The following is a 23356-nucleotide window of genomic DNA, read 5'->3' as shown; positions in this document are numbered from 1 at the left end:
ACACGGTATATGTGTGTGTGGGTGTATATAGTGTATGAATGCAAATGTGCGTCTAGATACATGCGTGCATGCATGGAGGCCACAGTCAGCCTTGGGTGTTATTCCTCGGTCACTGCCCTTCTTGTTTCCTGAGACAAGCTCTTTCACTGGCCCGGAGCTCATCTCATCGGCTTACAAAGCTGACCAGCAAGCCCCAGGGCTTCTCCTATCTCCTCGTCTCATGGCCCTGTGCTGGGGTTGCAAACATGTAGCACCGTGCTTGGCTTTCCTTTGTGAGTTCTGGGGATTGAACCCAGGTCTTCATGCTTGCGAGGCCAGCACTTTATTGACTGAGCTACCTTTCCAGCCTGGGAATGTTCTCTCATTTTTGGCTGGAGTAATGTATGCAGCACCATTTCCTCTGGTTGGTTTGATGCTGAGAATTGTACCAAACCTAGTTCCAGGATTTCCCTGGAGTCACACTGAGCCACTCTCCCTCACCTGAGACACTCCAGCTTCCACTCAGCGGATGCGCCCTTGTTACTCGGCTTTCCTACGAATAAATGTTTTCTTTAGTGCAGTTAACAGCACCCTCACCTAGCTAAGTGCACACAGCGCCAGGCAGGCAATTACAGCCCGGACCAGCTTGATCTGTCTCCGGCTCATTGACAGGGCATCATTATTTTCCAGTAACATTATTATTATTTTTTTTTTTTCTGTAACAACCAGGCTTGTTCTGCACAGGAAAAATAAATAAGAAAGATCTCTTGGTGGTGCGCGCTGTGAGTTGTGTTTAATCTGCACTTAATTTGCATGTCATTAGGGATCTCCTTGTACCACACGCTGAGGTCAGGGTCTGGCTAGGTGGGTGAAGGGGCAGACATGTGCTGAATACCCCTGTCCCATGGGGTACCTTCGAGGGGAGGGAGGCCAAGGGTCAGGGATGTGGGCTCTGCGGTCTGGTATCTTGTCATATCCCAGATGCGTGCCTCTATATGGCTTGCGTGTCCCTCTGTGGTCACACCCATGGGACGGTCCCATGACCTTGGAGCAAGCATCCTAGCCACAAGTTCTAGCTATACAAGCTCATCAGGCTGATGATGGAATTCAGTGAGGTAATGTGTTAACAAGACTAAGCAGGTGGTGATGGTGGCGGGGACAGCACCGGGATGCTCTGCACAGATGCCGAATGGTCCACAGGGATTCGTAGCTGCCTAGCGTACAGGTGCTCATACGTTGCTACCTGCTGGCAAAATCACAGACCTCTCTTGTCTCAGGGAGGCTGGGAGTCCGAGTCTTTAGTCGGCCACTCTGCAGCCGCTCTTCAGGGTGGGTCACATTTTGCAGCAATTTTACGACTTCAGCATATCTGGAGATGGTACCGGAGCTCCCTGGAGAACTTTCCATGCACCTCTGACTCTCAATGCAGGGAGTCCCGAGCACGTCAGAGGGTTGCTCTGTCAGTGCTCACGTGTGCCCGAGGAGGTCAGAGGTAAATGAAGCCCCTGAACTAGGCTGTGAGTTGCCTGATGTGCATGCGGGGAGACGAACCCAGGTCCTCTGCAAGAGCAGCAAGTATTCTCCCCACAACCTTCCCCCGAGATGGGGCTTCTCTGTGTAGCCCTGGCTGTCCTGGAACTCGCTCTGCAGACCAGGCTGGCCTTGAACTCACGGAGATCAGCCTGCCTCTGCCTCCCCAGTGCTGGAATTAAGATTGTACACTACCATATCCAGCCCAAGGTTGGGGCTCTTTGAAGTGACTTCCAGGCTCTTGTTTCTAAGGGGACATCATATAGACCTGGCAAGATGATCTAGGTGTTCTTGGATGTCTGAGGGTCCAGGGTGAGTTGACACTGTGGCAAGTCCTAGGGTGGACTGGAGCTGAGAGGGCCCTCTCAGAGGCTGATTCCATGCGACCAGCAGAGCTTGAGTGGGCTGGGCGTCCGCTCTATTGGTGGCTGAGCTGTTCAGGCACCGCTTTCCAAACCTGTGTACATGGTGAGGATGGAGGCACTTGCCTTGCGGAAGACAGGTCCAAGGAGTGGTCCCTGGTCTGCCTGCCTCCACATCCCTGCGTTCCTTGGCTGCTGGGACTACCTGAGTCACCCAAGGACACTCACCATCACGATGACTTACGATAATGTGTCCGCTGTGCACCTCCTATGGCATGAACTCCCCTCCCTTTGGGGCTCACCATCTACCGGTTTCCTTATGAACCAAGTAATGTGTTGATCACGGGTGAGACCTCCCCTAAACCCAGGCTGGACAAGGCAGCCTCCCCAGGGCAGCGGGCGGCAGGTGGCTCCCCATGCTATCCTTCAGTGGCCTGCACTTTACAGCTCCTCTGCTCATGGTTTATAAACATGGCATTTGCTTTTGAGTCTTGGGGGAGCCTTGCACTTCTAATTAAATTGGCTCCAAGCAGGTGGAAAGCAGGCAGCCAGGGAGGACATCGACCAGCTGCTGAGAAGATGAAGGGGGACCGTTTCTGCTCAGCCTGTGGAAGACTGTTCTGGTCAGTCTTGACTCGCAAAGAGCAGCCCCCCATGACACCGCTTGCCACAGTGGTGACCTCTTTGCCTGTGCTAAAGAAAGGTAATTACTCTTTCAGTGTCTCTTTCTCTCTGGCTCACAAAAGCTCTTCCTCTCAACTCTCCACCATTCAAAGGCGGGTATCTATTTTCTAACATAGCACTAATTTTTATTTTAACAAAATATTGTGCTAAATTAGTCAAAATATAAAATTTATTGTATTCAAGTGCGGTTGACCATCTGTCCTCAGAACTTTTCTTCCCTCAATTTCAATGGAAATTCTGTAGCAAATAAGTAACCCCCCCCACCTGTCCCTGGAAACCATTAGTGTAAGTCCTTTAGTTCCCTCATGTATAGGGATAGGATGTCTTCCTTTTACAAGGCCAAGTCATATTCCAAATTCTGGGCAGATTGTGTTTTGCTAGTGTTTGCTCATCCGTGGATGTTTGGTTGTTCTGTCCTGTCTGAGTCACAGGGATTCCTCCCTGTCACAGGTGATGATGGAGTTCAGAGAGCGTCGTGAGACTTGAGTTGCAGAGCACGCACAGGGAGCTTTGCTGTGTTGGAGGAGGTGTCTCCCCACCCGTAGGTCCTGTAGCACCTATGCTCTTGGAATGAAAGCCACCACTGTGGCCATGGCTGTGTGTTCCTCCCTTAAGCGATGCCCAGAGACCTGGGGGTTCTTGGAAGCATCTGTGTTCTAGTTATTCTTCTCATTGCTGACAGAAGCAGGGTAAGGGAGGAAGGGTTGATTTCGGCTCACGGTTTGAGAGTCCATCATGGCGGCAGCAGCATGAGATGGCTGGTCCCACGGCATTCACAGTCAAGAGACGGAGGAGATGAAGGCTGAGGCTCTGCTTGCCTTCTCCATCTTACTTGGTCTGGGATGCCAACCCCTGCATGGTGCCGCCACACTCAGGGTGGAAAGCTGCTCACAGCCACACCCAGAACATGTCTCCTAGGTGACTCTAAAAGCTGTCTTGTTGGTAGTGAAGATTAATTGTTACCATTGCTCCTCTTATTATTCTTCAGCTTACCAGGGCTGACAGGTGCTTGGCTCTGTGGATCTTTCCTTGGTTCCGCTTGTTCTGCTTAATTTCTGTGTTCTCCATCTTGGCTCCCTGACTAGAATCTTGGCTGCTAGAGGACAGAGTAGCTTTGGCAGTCATGACCTTCATGTTTCCTGACTTCTACAGTCACTTTGAATTCTCTCTCTCTGTATATGTGTGTGTCTGTGTATATGTATGTGTGTATGTGCATGTTTTAATAGTAAGATGAATTTTATATAACATAAAGTCAGCTATCTTAAAGTGAACAATACAATAAAGTTTGGAACATTTCCAGGGGTATGGGACCACCACCTCTAAATAGTCTCCAAATATTTTCATCACCCCAAATGCAAACCCATTAAGTAGTTAATTTCCACTTTCACCCCTGTTCTCCAGCCCCTGGCAATCATGAGCCTGCATCCATTTCCACGGACCTTGATGTTCTGATGTTTCCTGTACATAGAATCCTGTTATTTATGGATTTGGCCACTGGCCTCTTTTACTTCTGTATTGTAATGCGCCATCCTTTTCAGTGGTAGGCAATATTCCACAATATGGACATATCATAATTGGAGGGTCTACCTTTTAGCCTCTGTGACTGATTGTGATGAGAGATGTGTGAATGTGGATTTAAGTACCCCTTTCAAACTGTTTTACGAATATAGCTAGGGGCGGGCTTCCTGGGTTGTGTGTTAATTCTATTGTTAATGCTCAGAGGTTCCCAAGTCTTTCACCACAGGGGTACCTCCTCCCATTCCCATGGTGTGGAGCAAGGGCCCTGTTTCTCTTCACCAGCACTTACTCTTCACAAGCCATGCCATCTGGCTGTCCATGGAGTGCAGTGTCTGCCTCTGTGGCTTCATTTCATATTTCCTAGTGAGTGACAATGTTGACCTCCTTCAAGTGCTCACTCACTCCTGTTTGTGCATCTAGCTTCTTTGCAGAAATTTCTCAGGTCCATTTTGCATTATTCTAGCTCTCTCTCCTTTCCCCTCATCTCCTTTCTTCCTCTCCTTTTCTATCACTGAACTTCGTGATAGAGCACCTACTCTCCCTTTTGATCTACATTTGTGATCTCTCTTCTCCTCTAGTCTCTAGCCACTTGGTATTGGCAGGGTCAGAGCAGAGACTGAGCCTGGTGCTACCTCCATTGGCCTCAGGCAAGCAGCCTCCATCCTCTGTGCTTCTGTTGCCTTTGTAAATGGGGATGGAATCCTCTACTTGCCACCAGACACAGAAGCTGAAGGTACTGTAAGGAAATGCTGCCTGGGGCAGCCCCCATCACATAGGGCTTTCTCTGAACATGGCCTCCTCCTCCTCCTCCTCCTCCTCCTCCTCCTCCTCCTCCTCCTTCTTCTTCTTCTTAAATTACACTTTATTTACTTTGTATCCCCCCCTGTGGTTCTCTTCCTCCTCCCATCCCAATCCCTTTATCCCTATGGTAGACTTCATTTGCAGCTGCAGCCTGGCCCTGTGCTTTCTGCTGTTGGATGCTTTAGCACCCTGGAGAGTTCTGAGATGGATGCTGTCAGCAGAGCCCAAGACAGCCACACCAGTTCGGAGTTCACCAAGGTTTATACTTGGCTAAAGGGGCCTTTAGAACACAGTGTTCCAGCGCCAGTAGCAGCTGGTACGGCCTTTGGTGGACACATTATCTGTCTGTTGACCTGCCAGAGCTTACTGATGTACACTTCATCTTGCTGATGGGGGAAATATGGCTTGGAACTGACCCCGAAGGCTACAGAGCCAGAGGCCAGGTGCATTTGCATTCGTAGGAGGGAAGTGGGGCTGGAGGATGGTTAGAATTCTCTCCCAGAAGCCCCAGTGGGGCCCCATGTTTATGGCCCCTGACAGCAGTAAGACCTTAGGTTGTGCCTGCTCCAAGGTCTTGAACATTGAATTGAATTTTGACTCTGATCCCTCAGGCCCTCCCGTGCCCACCTGCCATGTGCCCTCCATCTCAAGATGCCATGGAATGAAGCATCCCAGCATGCAGTGGCTTTCTGTATACTTTAAAATCCACCAGTGTGCTCTGCTTTCCTCTTTCCCTCCTAATCCTTAACATGGTCTTAATTCCTTTCAAAGTCACTTCTCACAGCTGTCAACCGACAGTGGGTCCCACTCGAAGCCCTGTCCCTCCAACAGAGCAGGTGCACAGATTCTTATCCGAATCTGAGTCTGTCTGCGTGGGGTTGCAAATGCTCCCGGAGTGGCCTTTACAGATGCAGTTTCCTTGGAGATGACAGCATCAGCCTGCAAGTCTGGGGACCCACCTGACCATGGATCAGATTTTATTCCTGGCGAGAACTGGGAAACAGGTCTCTAGACAGAGCCAAAGCCATCAGCAGCCATCAGGGTTTTCATTTTGAAGCCAGCAAAGTGCCACAGAGCGAGACCCCTTTGATGTGATAATGTGAAAATGAGAATTGATTTTTTTTTTAAAAAAAGATCACTGCCATTTAATTAACCTGTGTGCTGGCAGCGATCATTTGCAGACATTTAAATGAGTAGCACACAGCCAATTCTCTTCAAGCATGCATGTGTCAAGGGCTTAGGAGAAGGTTTGAATGCATAGATCTCTAGTTTACAGGATGGGCTGTGTTTTCTTTGGGACCTCAATGAGCAGGGTCTTCAGTCCTTCTGTGTACTTGGGACTTTCAGGACATGGGATACAGCAATGATCCCATTCTACATGATCTTACATCATAAGGCTAATGGCCCTCAAACTGCTCTGGCCCATAGCTGGGTTTCTAAATTAAGTTTTATTGAGATGCTGTCTTCCACCTTTAAAAAAAAATTGCTCCTTTGACATACTCCCTTTCCTTCCCTTCAGTCTCTTCCATCTACTCTTCCTCATCCTTTCCCTGGCTCTCATCGTCCTTCAGACTTCTTTCCTTTCTTCCCTGATCATTTCTTTCTTTGCAAATTATGTATGTTATGGAAGGCAGTGAGCCTTTTCATTGTAAAATGTGCTCATTTACAGTCAAATTTGGATGCTCTCGCATTATCCTCATTACATTTCCTTCACCATAAACCTTTATAGTTCTTCAAGTACATCATACAAATACACAGTGAACATTCAAGCATAATAGTCATGTTTTTATTCACATTTATGTTCAAATACTGTTTGTGTAGGAAAGGTCACATTATATGTATTGTTTGGCAATTTGTGTTCTTGATAAATCAGTGTGCTTTGGGCTTTTAATCAACTGTTTGACCAGGAGCCATCAGATCTTAGTTCATGGACTAAACATGACCCATGTTATGTAGTCTATAAAGTTTTATTGGTGAACACCCATGGTGCCCCAGTTAATTGTAATTGTCAACTTGACAACCTGAGTGATTTAGGGAGAGACTCTCAATTGAAGAATTTCCTGGGCCAGATTGGTCTGTGGACACTTCTGGTGGGGTGGAGGGGGTGGTGCTGACTTGATTGTTAACTGGTGGAGAAGGGTCTTGCTGGGCGGGGGGGGGGTGGAACACCATTTTCTAAGCAGTGGTCCTGACTGTATAAGAAAGCTGCCTGAGCACAAACCTGTTTGCAGGCAGCAAGCAGCATCCCCCATGGCTCTTGCTATACATCTTTGGGTGTGAATGAGTCCCTGTAGGTAATGCTTTGTGCACTAGCAAGCAGGCCTGCCTTCAGGCATCCTGATTTCTCTCAGTGATGGACTGTGACCTGAAGTGTAAGCCAGACAAACCTTTTCTTTTTCCAAGTTGCTTTTGGTCAGGGTATTTGTTACAGCAGCAGAAAGGAATTAGCTAGCATATATGACAAACAAACACGTCTGTTTGTTTACATATTGCTTATGAACTGGACAGTCGAGTTGAGTAGTTGCCATGGAGACAAGACAGCTTAGAAAGCCTGTGACATTTGCTATATAGACTCTCATAGAAAAAAAATTGCCATCTACTGCCAAGCCACTCTTTTTCTTCTTAGTGAACACATAGTATTCTACAGCATGGCTGCAGAATATTTAAGATTTCCCATTAAGATGTCCAGCTACTAGTCTATGCTGTAAAATGGAGACCTGCCAAATGGGCTGGGTCTGGGTGACCTCAATGCTGGGGGGAGGGGGCTGATCCCAGAGCCCTTGATACGTATGACTGTGATGGTGTCATAGCTGTGTGACTGCGTTCTTGGGACTATGATCGGAGAGGGCTTGGCTTGCATTTCTTCTTTCCTTCTGGAATGTTCCAGCCAGTTCAGTCTCAGTGGCTGAGCTCTCAGGTCCTGAAGTCTGGTTCCTGGAGTGTCTGAGCAGATGTTGTCCTCTGCAGAGAATTTTGTTCTATAGGTGCTTGTTCTATCGGTGCTGATGGCACAGGTGAGCGTCGTACTTTGGAATGAACACACAGAGAACACCTCTGAGGCACGGGGATAGGGCGGTCACCAGAGGGCTTGTTAGGATACAGATATCTGGGACCCACCCCAGAGGTTTGAGAAGGTGTTTTTTTTGCAAAGAATCTGGCTTAGTGAAACTTTGAGCCTCTGATGTTTAGAATGAAGAACCATAGGGCTGGGGGCGTGGCCCTGCAAGCAGGGTACTTCCTTAGTGTTCAAAAGGCCTTGGATTTTGAAACTAAGGTTGGCAGAGGCATAGAGGCTGATTTGATTGAAGAAAAGAAGTAAGAAAAGAGGTGGGGGAGGGAGGGGGGAGAGGGGAAGGAAGGAAGCTCATACAGCCTTAGATGGTGACGGCAAAGGCATGGATGCTGAGGGCCGAAGCTGGCTCCAGCTGATTGAGCAGAATATGAGCCTGTTTGGACCCTTGAGGGCCGATGCTCAGGACAGAACAGAAAGCTGCAACAATCCTGGCTCAAAAAGGATCATCACCAGGCCATCTTAAGGGCTTCCTGTAGCCGGAATGACCCAACAGGTTGCTGATGAACCGTCACCAGACCAAACAAACTTCAAACACTTATTTCCCCGCATCCCTGAGTCACTCAAGATCCATTTCCCCCAGGGAGATTTGAATGGGCCTGATTGGCACTTGGTGACTCAAGGAGGTTGGAGTCCTCTAGTTGGCATCTCCAACTGACCTGTGTAGAACAGCAACAGTTCCCAAGTGGGGAGGGATGGTTGCCAGGTCCTTAAATCAGACACCTCCTGCAAGGCAGCAGCACAGACCATGGGCTCAGGTATTTAACACGAGTGTCTGGCCGAGGGGGGAAACTTCTGTAGATGAAGGGGTCCAGTTGCCCTTGACGATGGGTGCACCCTCTGCCCTACTTCATCCTAAGTGACCAAGCTTTATGACAAGCTTGCAGGCTGCATGCATTGAGTGTGTAGGCCAAAGGTCTCACTTTGTGAAGAAAACACTGCTCGCCCCCACCAAGACAAGGGTTTCTCTGTGTAGCTTTGGCTGACCTTGAATTCTCTCTATATACCAGGCAGGGTTAGAAGTCACAGAGCTCCACCTACTTCTGCCTCCCAAATGCTGGGATTAAAGGCGTTGCTCACAATTCCTTAAACTCACAAGAAAAAAATAGTCGAAGGCCCCTCTCGGATTCCCTCCAGGCCAGCCACGAATGACCATTCACCTAGACCTCGATGTAATGCTTCTTGCAGACTCATCTGCCCCAAATAAGCAAGGGGCAGCCAGGGAGCCACAGAGGCGACCCCACTGTGACCCCACCGTGACTCCGAAATAAGTCTTGAGCTCAAAGCTGTGCAGCTCCTGATAGGGTCAAGGTCACAGTGCTAAGCCTGAAGAAGGGGCGAGCTATCTCACACAGTGAGCAAGCTGGGGAGCGAGGAGCTCTTGAGACAATCTGTGCCGAACCCTGCAATTTACGGATGAGAAGCTGGGCCTCGTGAAGTGGCTGTCTCTAGGAGTCTAACCAGCAACCCTTCATGGGCTAGGCGCTTCCAACCCTGGTGCCTGGGAGAAGCTTCTCACCGGCCTTGTGGGCTCTGATGGGACCCACAGAGCCACCAGATAAATCCCAGTGCTCCAGACACAGCGGGGACATCTACTCAGCCTCTTCTGGGTGTATTTGTATGTGTGCAGGTGCTTGCATTTATGGAGGCCCAGGGACAGCCTTGGTGTCATTTCTCAGGGGTTACTCACCTTTTTGAAATTGGCCTGCTCTCACCAACTCAGCTGATTGGCTGGCCAATAAAATCCAGGGATGCCCCTGTCTCTGCCTGTTCCATACTGGGATTACAAGCCCATGACACCAAGCCTGACTTTTTTTTTTTTTTAAACATGGGCGATAGGGATTGGAACTCAGGTCTTCATGTTTGCAAAGCAAGCACTTTGCTGACGGAGCCATCTCCCCAACTCCTCTTCCTGAGGAGAAAGGGGAGGGAGTGGGAAATGGTCCATGGGGAGTGAAATAGTCATCCAACTCAAGTAAGTATTTCCAGATGACCTCTGGCTTGGGTGGGGAAGGGCCTATACTGGCCCCCACCTCGGGAAGGTGACTGTTAATGCTGTGTTTGCTCAGAGCGCTGACCCTGGCTGTTGTCATAGAGCGATGTCTGAGCTTTGTGAGCCCCCTGTTGCCTGGAGTTTCAACAAATCCAAGTCCTGGCATGGCTGTGATATATGAGAGAGCTTTGGGGTTAGGCAGAACCTGGTTCAAATCTCGCCTCCGCCTCTTCAGTACTATGTGACTGAGGAGTCGAGTTGCCTAGCCTCTTTTACCATCTGTTCATTCAAGTCCCATCTTGAAGATGACCCAATGCACATACACACACACACACACACACACACACACACACACACACACACACATTTATTTATTTATTGGCACAAAAGCAGGGGGCTAAAAGCCATGCTGTTTGCTCTTCCCAGCCCCCCTTCCCTCTGCCATCCTCTTTCCAGTTTCTGATATTAGTGAGCTGATGCTCTTCCCTACTCTCTGACCCCAAGGCAAGGCCAGGAGGAGTGGGAAGAAGCTAGCCTGGTCATTTCTCTAGGGAGATCATCATTTGTTGGGCCGACAGAAGCCTGGCTGCGTCTCACCAATCCCAGGGAGACAGCGAGCAGAGACCTCTGAACCAATTTATCTTGGAAAATTGTCTTTTTTCTTCAGGCAGAGGGAGGAAGGAGGAACTTAGGAGAAAGCATCTAGCCAGATGCCTGGCGAAATCTGCCCCAAATCAGCCATCCTTTTTAATAACGAAGGTTGTCATGAGCCTCGGTTCAATCGGAAATGACAGGCTATGTAAATATTTGTTCTGTACCTGATTTATGGAGCAGGGAACAACAAAAAATAAGATTACTCACTAATCATGGGGCTGCGGGAAGATCATAAAGCCCGGATGCCAGCCCTTACTGCCTGGAAGGCTCAGGCCCTAACCCAGGTCAGCAAGTACTCGGAGGGTAGTGGGAGAGATGAGGAGGCATGGAGGTAGGGGGTGGGGGTGGGAAGATGGGTGCTATGTAGGAGTCTTCACCTGGGGACGTGAACGTGAGGATTATTCTGTAGGGGGACTTTCAGGCAGCGACATCTGTGCCTGAGACCAGCCTCTAGCCGGATGGCCAGATAAGAACCCAGGATGGGATTTTTCTTGAGTGTGGCAGCTGGTGAGCCTCCTGCCGGGATGGGAGCCTTTGAGAAATAGGAGTGAGTGTGTGTGGCCATCTCGTACGTAAGTCGTCGAGGTTGACAGGCCGAGGTGGAAGCAGCGTCCAGTCAACACACCCAGCTCTTCCTGAGGGTGCTTTCTCAGGCTGCTTTCATACGAACTATTGAGAAGGCCGAGAGTGGGCGTCGTCATTCCTTCTGCAAGCGAATTGTGTCCTAGCACATCAGCCAGGCTCTGGCACAACAGAGCTGGCCTGGAATTCCTGGGGGTTGTGTCCCATTCCCTAGTTCTGAACCTCCTGCGGTTTCAACTCCACACAGACAGTCAGAGCCAATGCCTCCTGTCAAAGTGCCACCCTCAGGGTGGGTACTGGGGTTCACCTCCGTGTAGACAAAGTGGAGTCCTGGGATGGGCCAATCCCTTCAGGGTCACCACCCCCTTCCTGGGTCGCCAGTGTGGAACACCCACTAGCGCTTGTGCTGCACTGTATCAGAATGCATGGGTCTTCAGCCCTGTTGTACTGGAGCTGGGGGGTGTGGCTCAGTGGGCGAAGCTTGCCTTGCAAACAATCAACAAGGACCCGAGTTCAATTCCCACCACCATTGCAAATATCTGGGTATGGTGCTGTGTGCTGTCGATTCTAGAGCCGGGGAAGCAGACTATGAGAAGACATAGCCAGGCAGATTAGCTGGACCAGGGAGCCCCTAGTGAGAGACACCATATCAAAACAAAAATAAAGACAAACAATCAAGATGGACAGTGCATGAGGAATGACACCCAAGCTTGACCTTGGCCTCCATGGGCATGTATCTACACACACACACACACACACACAGCTGTAATACACATGCACAGTCCCCATGAACATGACACACAGAAAAAAAAATCCTTACTAATGTCATGTCATACGTAGGCATTACACTAGCCCCTGATGTTTGTAAAGAACTGGCCAGACATGACACCTGCCCTCCTTGGGCTTTCAAGCAGGAAGGAGACCTCAGTGTCTCCTTCAGGGTCTCAGTGTCTCAGGGATGATTGGAAAAGCAGCTGTGTGCTTCCAAACCAGGGTCCAAGCTGTGGAAAGCCATGGCCGCTAGTGATGGAGCTGAGCTTTCCCAGGAGGAAGAGGAGAGGGAGACATTGGATGGAATCTGGGTATCAGGGACAAGCGCTGTCCAGCAAGCCAGGTAACGGGAAGTGAGATTCAGGGGCGGCTTTGAGCGGCTCCTTGGACTTCTTCACTTGTAGAAATGTGTGTTAGGACCCAGTGAACCCCAGTCCCCAGTGCAAGGGCAGGGGACCCCTTGCCTACTTTGGGAAAGAATCTTCTTAAGATGTGGCCCTAATGACTCAGGGGTATAGGGCCTCTTGCTGATGGCTTGCCATGAATGCAGAGTTGAGTGTGACAGTTATTCCTAAAGCTTCGGAGTAGACAGTCTTGGGTCCTTCACTGTATCCTCCTTCCTTCTTTCGATCTTCTTTCTGTGCATTCACCCCAATCTAAAGCCATGATTAATGGGCAGAAACAATAGCTTAATTTGCCCCTTTCTCAAATCTGGGCTTTGACTATCACATACTTTTCAGGTGTGTGTGTTCACACTATGCACACTGTATGTGTCATATGCATTTACATGTTTTAATTTCTAGGATTTTTTTTTTTTTGAGACAGGGCCTCCTGTAGTCCAGGCTGGCCCTCAGCTCACTATGTTACCAAAGATGACCCTGAGCTTTTGATCCTCCTGCCTCCACCTCCAGAATTCGGGGATTACAAGTGTGCACCACCACACCTGGTTTATGCGGTGTTGGGGACCTAACCCAGGGCTTGGTGTATGCCAGCCGAATCTGCTGACCAGTTACTAGTGAACTTGGAGCATCTTAATTGGGAAACAGAAGTACATTTCAAGTTTGGTCTTGAACCTGGACCATCTTGAAGAAGAGACACTGCATCACAGTGGACCACGCCCTACCGTATCTGTCTCTCTGCTCTCTAGGGCATTATTTTTCTTTCTTTAAATAAGATGCACAGAGAAACCGTTGCATATGCCACTTCAAATATGTCTTGTTATTTAAAAACAGTACTCCTGTTGCTAAATTGAAACAGTAGAGATGAGTCTAAAAGTAATGAGTTGCCTGTCTCTGAAACCCCCACCCTCTTCACAAGCCTGCCAACTGCCTCCTCGTGTGGATCCTTCTAGAAAATGTGGATACAGATGTCCCCTGCCTCGGGATGGCTCTGCTCGTGATTTTCCTAGTTTACAGTGGCGTGAAAGCAATTTGCCTTCAGCAGGAGCCGTGTCTGGGAGCCGGATCTTCATCTGTCTGCCGGCTGGCAGGGTTCAGTGTGATCTCTGAGATGGCAATGGCAGTGAGCCGCGGTTCCCGTGTGTCACACGATCTTGAAGGGGGTCAGCTGCATTTCTGTACTGGGCTGGGTAGCTGAGCTTCCAGGCTTGGTTGGGTGGGTGTATCGATGCGGTTTCGGCCCATGATAGTTTCGCTTGACGGTGGGAGGGAACCGTATGGTAAGCTGAGGAACACCCCTGCTCGTGTGTGCGCCTTACTCACCCGTACGACACACCTGCTGAGGGAGTAGCTGGGTTCTCCCTGCATCTCTCCCTCTCTTAAATCAGCCAGCTTGCTCTAGAGAGCTGGGTCTCTGTGGGATAACCCCTCTACTTCCACAGCCCCACCCTGGCCTAAGCCGTTATTCTTTTGTCTGGGTGGCCATCCTCCACAGTCTTTTTTTTCCCCAGTAACATTTTTTTTTCTGGTGACGGAGATGGAACTCAAGGCCTTGTGCATGTTTGGCAAGCACCCTGCCACTGAGCTATACCCTCAGCCCCTTACTGGGAGATTCTAGGCAAATGTTCTACATCTGGGCCACACCCACCCCACCCCAGTTTTTGTTTAATTAAAAAAAAAGTAAGATTAAAAATACTGTGTATGTGTGTGTATATGTGTGTGTGTGCATGTTTGTGTGTGTGCTGGGGGTATCTAATGCACCTGCCACAGTGCATGTATACAGGTCAGAAGTCAACTTTTATACAGGTCAACTTTTGGGAGTTGGATTTCTTCTTCAAACCGTGGGTTTCAGGGATCAAATTCAGGCCATCAGGCTTGCATGGCAGACACCTGTCCCCACTGAGCCGTCCATCTCACCCCCATTTCCATTCTTGCTCCATTGGCCCCATTTTACACTTCAAGTGGAGAGAGCCTTTTAAAACAGTCTGATGTCTTCCCTCTCCAACTTCCTGGGGCCGTCGGAATAGAATTTAGTGTCTTCTGACAGAGCCCCAGCGCATCTGCAGAGCTTTGGCACACTGTCCCCAGCCTGTGCTCTGAGTTCCCTCCCCTGGCCTTGCTTTTATTCTGTCCACTGACAGCACCCCTGCCTTCTTCCTCACCCCAGACCTTCCCCAGGCTCACTCCTCCTTGACATTCAGGGCTCCTTGGAATGCCACATCTGTCTACTCCCTGGTTGCCACCGTGCTGCCGGATCTTACTGCCCCAGACCTGTTGGCTGGGTTAACTTGGGATGAATAGACATTTTTTAAAGACACAGAGACACAGGGACCACACCGCACACATCATATTTGCTTGTTTGTCCTTCTACTGAATAACAAATGTTGGTGCCCCCTCCACCCTGACTTTTCCCGACCCCTCCTACCAGTGAAGGTGCTTCCACGTAAAGTTAATTTTACTACTACAGGAAGAGAGAAATCTGACAAGAGAAAGAGGAGAGGAGGGGGCAAGGGGAGGGGTAGGGAGAGAGAGAGGAGGAAGAGGAGGAGGAGGAAGGAGGAGGAGGAGAGAAGTGGAGGGGGACCAGAAGAGGGAGGGGAATGGAGCTGATGCTATAACAGTGAATCACTGTGGGGGTTCACTCCGCCATGATGGGAGTTTCGAGTGGCTGGGGGCGACCAAGTGTTCCACCTTCTACAGCAATGGCTACTGACCACGTGTGACATTTAAAAAGTCTGAATTATCGTTACTGTTGCATGCACCTGTGCGTACCCATGTGCCCCGGTGTATGTGCAGGTCAGAGGATGACTTGTGGGAGTCAGTTCTCCGCTTCTACCATGTGGGTGCCAGGCACTGAACTCAGGTCATCAGGCTTGGTAGCAGGTGCCTTTATCTGCCGAGCCATCGGTTGACCTGCCCATTGCTTTGGCGCTCTTCAGATGGTGACTGTTGTAACCAGTGAACAGGATTTTCAATTTTATCTTAAAATTTGAGGCTAGTTGAAATGTTAGTGGCTTTAAGGGGCAGCGTGGGTTTAGGCAAACGGCTCCGTTCTGTGGAAGAATCTTCTCAGCTACTTGTGGGAGCTGAGAATGTCAATGATGGCCCTTACTGCTGTTATTGTGGCGATTATTCATCTGAGACAAGATCTGATATGTAGCTCAGGCTTGCCTGGAATCACCTGCCTCAGCATTTCTGTTCAGCCGCTGCTTCCTTCCTCTGTTTGAACCTTCTACGCTCTCTCAGCGTGGGTTGCCAGGGCACTAGCTGCCTTAGATCTCCTTGCTTTAGGCCCTGAAAGTTCCGCTTTGTCATGGAAGAACCAACTACACCTCATACTGGACCTGCCAATTAAGTCACAGGCTGTTCCCTAGCTTGAGGCTCTAAACAGTCAGGGTCATGGAAAAGAGAAACCATGGGAATCACACAACCAGAGAGCCTCAGAAGTCCTAACTCTCAGTATCTAAGCATGTCTGAGCTCTGGGCAAGAAGTCCCCACAGTAGAACCGGCCTGGGATGGTGTCTCATATCGTTGTGTGGGCTGGTACTCTGGGTTAGGATCTCAGGGCATCGTGTGGACTTGATGAGATGGTTTCTGCCCCTGTGGCTGAGACAGCAAGACTCTCTTGTTATGTCTCATCAAAAGTGGTATTCCAGAAGGCTTTCTGCCAGGCATGCTTTTAAACCTCAGAGATGTCAGTGGATGGGACAGAGATGGAGGGCCAGTGAGATGGCTCATCAGGTAAAGGGGCTTGCCACCAAGTCTTGAACAACCAGAGCTTCATCCCAAGGACCTGCAGGGTAGCAGGAGAGAACTGATTCCTGGAAGTGGTCTTCTGGCCTGCACATGTGTGCTCACACACACAGGAGTGTGTTTCCACACATACTTCTATACATACATACACATACATACATACACATACACACGCACACACACGCGCACAAACACACACACACACATATGCACACTGTAAGACAGGTGGAACCATGATCTTGTTTTCTCAATATAAAACTCAAGAGCAAATGCAGAAATGAGAAGAGATATTTGGAGAGGGGCTGAGACAGGGGCATTACAATGTGGGGCACCCAGTGACCAGCCCATGAGTGATAGCAGGTGCCAAGGAGATCCTTGAGATGAACACAGGACTGTAGATGAGGCAACTGAACAGAGGGAGCTCTTCCTTGGTTCTGAAGGGTGGGAAGTCAAGATCAAGGGCTTCCCTGGTCAGGTCGGTTTCTCCTGAGGCCTCTCTCCTTAGTTTGTATATGGCTCCTGCTCCGTGGTCCCAAAGGGTACATTCTCTGTGTGTTCCTTCTAACACGAAGGACACTAACCCTACTGAATTAGGACCCCATTGTTGTGACTTCATGTAGCCTTATCTGCTTGTTTTTTCTTTCATCCCTTCCTTCCTTCCCCTCCTCTCTTCCTTTCCTCCTTAATAGGGTCTTCATGTAGTCCAAGCTGACCTTGAACTTGCTGTGTAGCCAAGGATGACCTTGAACTCTGTGCTTTTTAAGATCTCTGTGTATGAGGTATTTGGCTTCCAATCCAGGGCTCTGTTAGCACCAGGCAGCACTCTGCCCACTGGGCTACATTCCTAGCTCCTATAATTAGATCTTTCAAGACTCAGGCTCTCATCACACTTGCATTCTGAGATTTGGGGGGTAAGGACCTTATCATATGGATTTTTTTGGAGGGTGGATAATTCATCCCAAGCCCTGGGAAAGTTTGGAGGATGGATGCATTTCGAGTATCCCCTCTGAGAGAGATTGCTGCCTCTTCACGCAAGGACAGCTCTTCTTTGCCCTGTCGGCATGGCCCTCAGACCTTGTGTGTGTCCTGAGTCAGGGGTCCAGGGCAAAAGGAATTGTGTAGTCATCTTCATGGTTGCATGCCTATCTTTGCTCAGTTTTGAGTGCTCACCTGCCTCTCCACAGAAAGGACTTTGCCCCCTATCTTGAAACAAAAGCCCTTGTTGTCCAAGGACAAAGGTCCCTGGCAAATGCAGCAGCCAACTGGAGTATTCCCTGTCCAGTTCATCGGCTCCTTAAAACAACCCTGGTAGAAGTTATTTGTACCGGCAAAGACCGTGGGACCCAGAGAGGTTAAGCTGTTTGATAAAGGTCACCCAGCTAGACAAGGGGTAAATACACAGCACAGCAGTGTTAGAATGGTTTCTCTAACGCTCTAAATGACTGTGATGCCGCATTGGTCATTTTAACCTTTTAAAGGCCACGCTCTGGTGTGGCTAAGTGTGCACACGAGGCTCAGCAGTTGCCACCTCTGCCCACTTCCAGGGCTCTTTGTGACCCCAAAGCAAACAGCATAACAGCCCTTCCCTGTGTACTTCCCCACCCCTCCTGTTCTCCAGTCCTGGCATTTGCCAGCCTGCTGTCCAGCTCTGAGGACTTGCCTGCTCCCGTAATTTATATATATAAAAACTGGAATGTGTGGTCTCTTGTGTTGAGCTTTCTTCCCGAGGCATGACAGCTTCGAGGCTTACTCGTGTTTGGGCTGTGAGTCGGAACATCACAGACTGAAGCGCATTAGACGGCCCAGACAGATCTCATTTGTCTCCCTTTGCCCAGTGATGTGCATTTGGGTTTTTCTCTTGCCCTTTGGTGATTGTCAGTTTCTGTCGATGTTCATGGGCATTTTGTGTCTGAAGACTTATTTCCCATTCTTTTGGATACCTATCTAGGCAATTGAACTGTTGAGTTGTACAAACTCTAGTTTTACATGGCCAAAGCATGACCGTACAGTGTTTTCTGAAGCAGCCACGCCCTTCACATTCTTACCAGTGATGCCTGTGGCTTCCCGCTCTCCATGTCACGATATGTTTGAGCATGACCATTCCTGGAAGACATTGTAGCTTCTTATCATTTTGATTCACTTTTCCCTCCACTAATTTTCCTCATTTTCTCCACGAGTGCTTGGTGGGGCTTATATACATCTTCTTGAGAGGAAATGTCTTTTTCAAGCCCCTCACTCACTCTCAACTTTTTAATTATTGTCTGGAAAACCCCCTTTTCTAAGCCATAACTTCCCTGTAAACTTTTTGGCTGTGAAGCCTCAGCCCAGGCTGGCCCCAGGGACACCGTGAGCACAGCCACCTTATCAGGGAACGCTGGCTTGCTATCTGTAACAGAAAGTGCCTGGTGCACCTGGGGCTGAGAGCCTACGGGATGGTGCCGCTCCTTCTGGGATCTGGGGCTCAGCTTGTCTCACTATTACCAGAGTTGGCTCTTTGTGGGAAGATCTTTCTGGGAAGATCATGGCCAGGTTGTTCTCTTTCTTCCTTCAGCACATGGTCACAGCCTGCCTCCTCTGAGGGTCTTCCTGGGCAAGGGGTCAGGTGCCAAAGGTCAGGAATAACTTTACGTCTGCTCCATGTGGCTGCCTGGGTAAGGATGTGGCTCAGGGCATCTTCCCTACTGCTCTGTCAAGATGGTCAATCTCCCTCTTCTTTCTCTTTCATCTTGTCTTCTTTTCTTCTTTATATCCATCTCTATATCTTGCAATGTTTTCCTTCTTTCATCTCATCCATTCACTCATCCATCTACTCATCCATCTTCCCATCCATCCATCTGTCCATCCATCTATCTATCCACCCATCATCCATCTATTCATTCATCCATCCCCCAACCACCCACCAGCTACTCACCTGTCCATACCCACCCACCCCCTCTTTCCCTCTCCCTCTTTCTGTTATTCCTCCATCTCATCTCTTTTCTCCCTTTTCTTCTTTTCTCATCTTCCCTCCCTTTCTGTTCTTTTATCCCTCCCTCTCTCCCACTCCATCCTTCTTTTCATTCTTTCTTCATTACATCTCCCTTTCTTCTCCTCCCTCCTCTTCTGCCTTCTCTCTCTCCCTCCTTTCTCCCTTTCTTCCATCTGTCCGTCTGACAGTTATCTATGCACAGCCTTCTCCTGTGACTCGGCAACCACATCACTTCTGGCATCCCTGAGCTGCGAGTTCAAGTGTGGCACACACCAGTCTTGCTTGGATTCACATGACCTCATTTCAGGGGCTCAGTGCCTCAGGCTCTCCTGGGTTTTTAGGGAGAGGGGGGATGCTTGTAGCTTCATGCTCAGGGGTTTGCCCATGCCCTCTTCCCTTGCCAAGGCTGGTAGAGCGTGGATGGTGTTCTGGGTATTTCAGATAAGGCCCAGCCTGGCTTCAGCACTCAGCTTCTTTCTAAGCTTTCTGCATGGCCGTGTGGCCATTGGACATAACCAGAGTACAGCCATGCTCGTGACAGGAAACAGCCTGGGACAAGCATGCCACCCCAGAGACCCCCCTTCTGAGAAGCACAAAGAGGACATCTCATTGCTGATGACTCAAGTCCCATCTCTCTGTCTCCAGCACTGCTGGCCTTTGTGCATGCACCTTTTTAAGTCCCCACTGCTGGACACTTGTGGACAAAAGAGAGTCACTGGCTCCTGCCCCCTCAGTTTTTTTCCAGCCCCGGGCAGGGATGAATTCCTGGATGTACGCTTTTATAAGGGGAGTGCCTATCTGAGCCTTGCAGCAGGCCCCTGGAGGGATAATAAGTAGGATTGGAAGCTGCCACAGTGGCACTGAAAGGGCTGGCTGGGCAGGCAGACACGCTTGGCCTCCTGTGAAGAGCACGGCTTTTTTTAAGGTGGCCTACAGGCAGTTTGCAAGTAGACTCTGCAGCAGCCACCAGAGGGCGCTCGGCTCCATGAGGGAGTGATGGGCATGTGAGGAAGTGAGTGGGAACATGGGGAGGTGGATGGCAAGGCGTTGGGAGATGCAGACTTAAGCCTAGTCCTCTTAGGCCAGCTCCTTGGAGAAGGAAGACACTTCCAGCGTATGAGCGTATGAGGTGTGTTTTGTGCCACAAGTGCCAAACCAGGGGCTGAGAGACGCAGTCACACCATCTGCATGGTTCCTGGCCTCCGGGAGCCAGCACTTAGGAGGGGAAGGCAGAGAATTAGAATGTAGCGTGACATCTCTGGGCCACAGCCTTCATTCAGAACACTCCCTTAAGCAGCACCTAGTGTGAGCCAGGCGCCAAGCCAGTTGGCAAGGCTGGAACAATGAGAAACCCACTGCCCTCACGACCCACGTTCTGCCACAGAGATTACAAGTGTGGGGAAGATGGGAAAGTATGACCATGAGATATGAAAACAAAAAAGAAGCACCTAGCTCGGGCTGGGGGTGTGGGGGTGTGGGTGGGGAGGGTGGATTCTTGAAGGAGACACACCAGAGCTGAGTTATCAAGACAGAGCTCAAACAGGCTGAGCAGAGGAGGGAACCCTGAGCTGTGGAGAAAGGCGGGTCAAAGGGGAGAAGGCTACTGGGCAGAGTATATGTGGAGGGTGGCCACTGGGAGCCAAGGTTGGGACTGGACTAGGGAGCATGTGTAGGAGTTTGTCAAGCAGGGAAGGCAGCAAAACAACGCCAAGTCTAGTCCTTGGGGTGACTGGCCTCGGGGTTGTGGCACTCTAAGACTCGGCGTGACACAGTCTGGACCAAGTTGCGATAAGGCCTTGGGAGCCGCCTCCGCTAGGTTTACCTCCATCTCATGCGCTCTAGTGTTCTCCCCAGAGGAAAGTGGACAGTGGTGGAATGTCCTTCCTAAGACGACTTTAACGCTTAACTGAGGGGAAACCCTGGAGTCCTTGATTCAGTCTCCGGACACAGCTTGTGCTTAGCTCTGACCGGCGGTGACTGCTGCCACTGTCACTGATGGTGCTAATGCTCCAGTCTCCTGTTTGGTAAAGGGCAAGGGTTTTCAGGCACCAGCGTTCTGTGGGAAGCCCTCACTTAGCTCTGACCAAAACTCAATCAACACCTGGCTAGAGGCAGGTCTTTAGTGTGTCCGTCTCATCTCCATCCCAGTGTGAGGGATCTCACTGGAAATTGAATAACTTCACCCCCCAGTGATCTGTTTACAAGGAAGATGGCCAGAGGAAAAAAATCATCTCCAAGACCCGCTTTTTCTTTTCTGTTGCTTATTCGGGATAGAGCTTTGCTTTGTGGTTCAAACTGGCCTCAAAGTTAGAATCCTCCTGCCTCAGCTTCCCTAGTGCTGGGATAACAGGAGTGCATCACCACACTAACCAAGCCCTGGATTTTTATGCCAGCCTTCAACCATTTATAATGGCTAAGCCCGTCACCTTATGTTTTTTACATCAAAAAAATATACATTTTATAGCTGTCTCAGTTTGTTTTTTATCGCTGTGATGAAATGCCAGGACCAAAAGCAACGTGGGAAGGAAAGGTTTTCTTTCAGCTTACAGTTCCACAGCACAGTCCATCACTGAGGGAAGTCAGGGCAGGAACCTGGAGGCAGGAGCTGATGCAGAGGCCATGGAAGGGTGCTGCTTACTAGCTTGCTCCCTGTGGCTTGCTCAGCCTGCTTGCTTATAGAACCCAGGACCACCTAGGTGCCCAAGGATAGAGCCACACACATGGAAGGCTGGTCCCGCCCCCATCAATTATCATGCAAGCAAACTTATCACAGGCTTGCCCACAGGCCAGTCTTGTGGGGTTATTTTCCCAGTTGATGTTCTCTCTTCCCAAATGACTGCAGCCCCTGTCAAGTTGACATTAAGCCACCCACCACAATGGTGCCTATGAAATACTATTTGAAAGATACAGTGAATGTTATTCTCAGGTCAATGTCAAATGATCATCTGGTGGGCAGACTGCATACTGGCAGGAATGTTCTAGAAGACGAAGAGATGCCCAGTTACATTCCGGCAGGTTGTTCTCTCCTGGAATAAACTGTGCTTGCGTTTGGCGGTGCCCCTCTGTTGTCAGGCAGGCACTGCTTATACTGCTTGTGTAGACCAAACAGATCCATTTTTCTTCTCTCCTCATTCTGCTTCCTTTCCAGAGCCAAGAAGAAGAGCAAACCCTTGAACCTCAAGATCCACAGTGGCGTCGGCAGCTGTGAGAACATCCCCGCCCAGCAGCGATCCCCGCTTCTGTCCGAGCGCTCCCTGCGGTCCTTCTTTGTGGGCCACGCACCCTTCCTGCCCTCCACCCCACCCGTCCACACTGAGGCCAATTTCTCCGCAAGTAAGTCCCTGCTAGCCCCTGGCCGCCCTGGCTGGGGCACACCTGCACTGTACAGCCAGCTGTCTCCCCTGCCGGGTGCGTGCCGTTCATGCTGTCCACCCTCCTGAATCTCACAGGTCATCCATCGCCCACCACCTCCCTCCCTCCTACCCGCACAGCTCCTGGGGCCTTTGGATGGTTTTGGAAGGGGCGACTGGCTGTCATACATCCTCAGTATCCGCTCTTTGGCTTGCAGGTGTGAAGGAATAACAGCTGAAAGCAAAGTCAGGGGGGCATCAGAGGCAACACCCATCTTTCCTCTCTCTGCTCCCCACCACCTCCGAACAACTCGTCTTAGAGTTTCTCTATCCGTGTGTGTGTGTGTGTGTGTGTGTGTGTGTGTGTGTGATGACATCAGGCATATTTTACTAGCTGGGGTCAACATGTATAACTTTTGTATCTCCAGCATGTATAGGGACTCAATCCAGGTTCAGTGTGGCCTGGGATCTACAGTCCATGTCCACAAGTGCTGCCAGAGACGTGGTGCTAATGACTCAAATAGAGGTGCAAGTTCCCGATGGCAGAGGGCTGGCTGGCTTTCCAGGAAGCTCTGATCTTACCTGGAGGCATGGTCTGCTAAACGGGTGCAGATTAGGGCAGCGGGGAACTCACTGAAGCAAGTCCGGCTTCTCTTGCAGCCGGGGAGCATGTTGACTGAGGGGCTTTCAGGGGACTCTGGGTGCTGGCTTTCAGAAGTACTGGCCCCTGCCCCTTGCACTGCCATAGGCTACTTGTGCCGTCCAGTTGATCTGGTGGGTGGTAAGAGGAGTTTAAGGAGCATCAGGGAAATCGCTGCCTTTGGTACCTCACCCTGATATTGCAACTGACCATTGCCGACAGAGATTATTTCCATAGTATAAGTGGGGAAACCGAGGTTCAGGGACACCAGAGAAATCCCTCACAGTCACAAAGCTACTAGA

At 50.0% G+C, this 23356-nt stretch overlaps 1 protein-coding gene across 2 annotated transcripts in view; it reads left to right on the top strand.

Annotated features, from left to right (window-relative positions):
- Ksr2 (kinase suppressor of ras 2) overlaps window positions 1–23356 on the top strand; it is a 346736-nt gene that overhangs the window by 167278 nt on the left and 156102 nt on the right. For both annotated transcript variants that reach the window (XM_021642767.2, XM_021642759.2), the window contains exon 5: window positions 22213–22397. In XM_021642767.2, coding sequence (XP_021498442.1) covers window positions 22213–22397 — 185 coding nt within the window. The remainder of the gene's footprint in view (window positions 1–22212; window positions 22398–23356) is intronic.

The sequence above is a fragment of the Meriones unguiculatus genome, chromosome 4, assembly GCF_030254825.1.
Source record: "Meriones unguiculatus strain TT.TT164.6M chromosome 4, Bangor_MerUng_6.1, whole genome shotgun sequence".
NCBI lineage: Eukaryota > Metazoa > Chordata > Mammalia > Rodentia > Muridae > Meriones > Meriones unguiculatus.
Note: the sequence above shows the minus strand (reverse complement) of the source record. Positions and strands in the feature narration are given on the sequence as shown.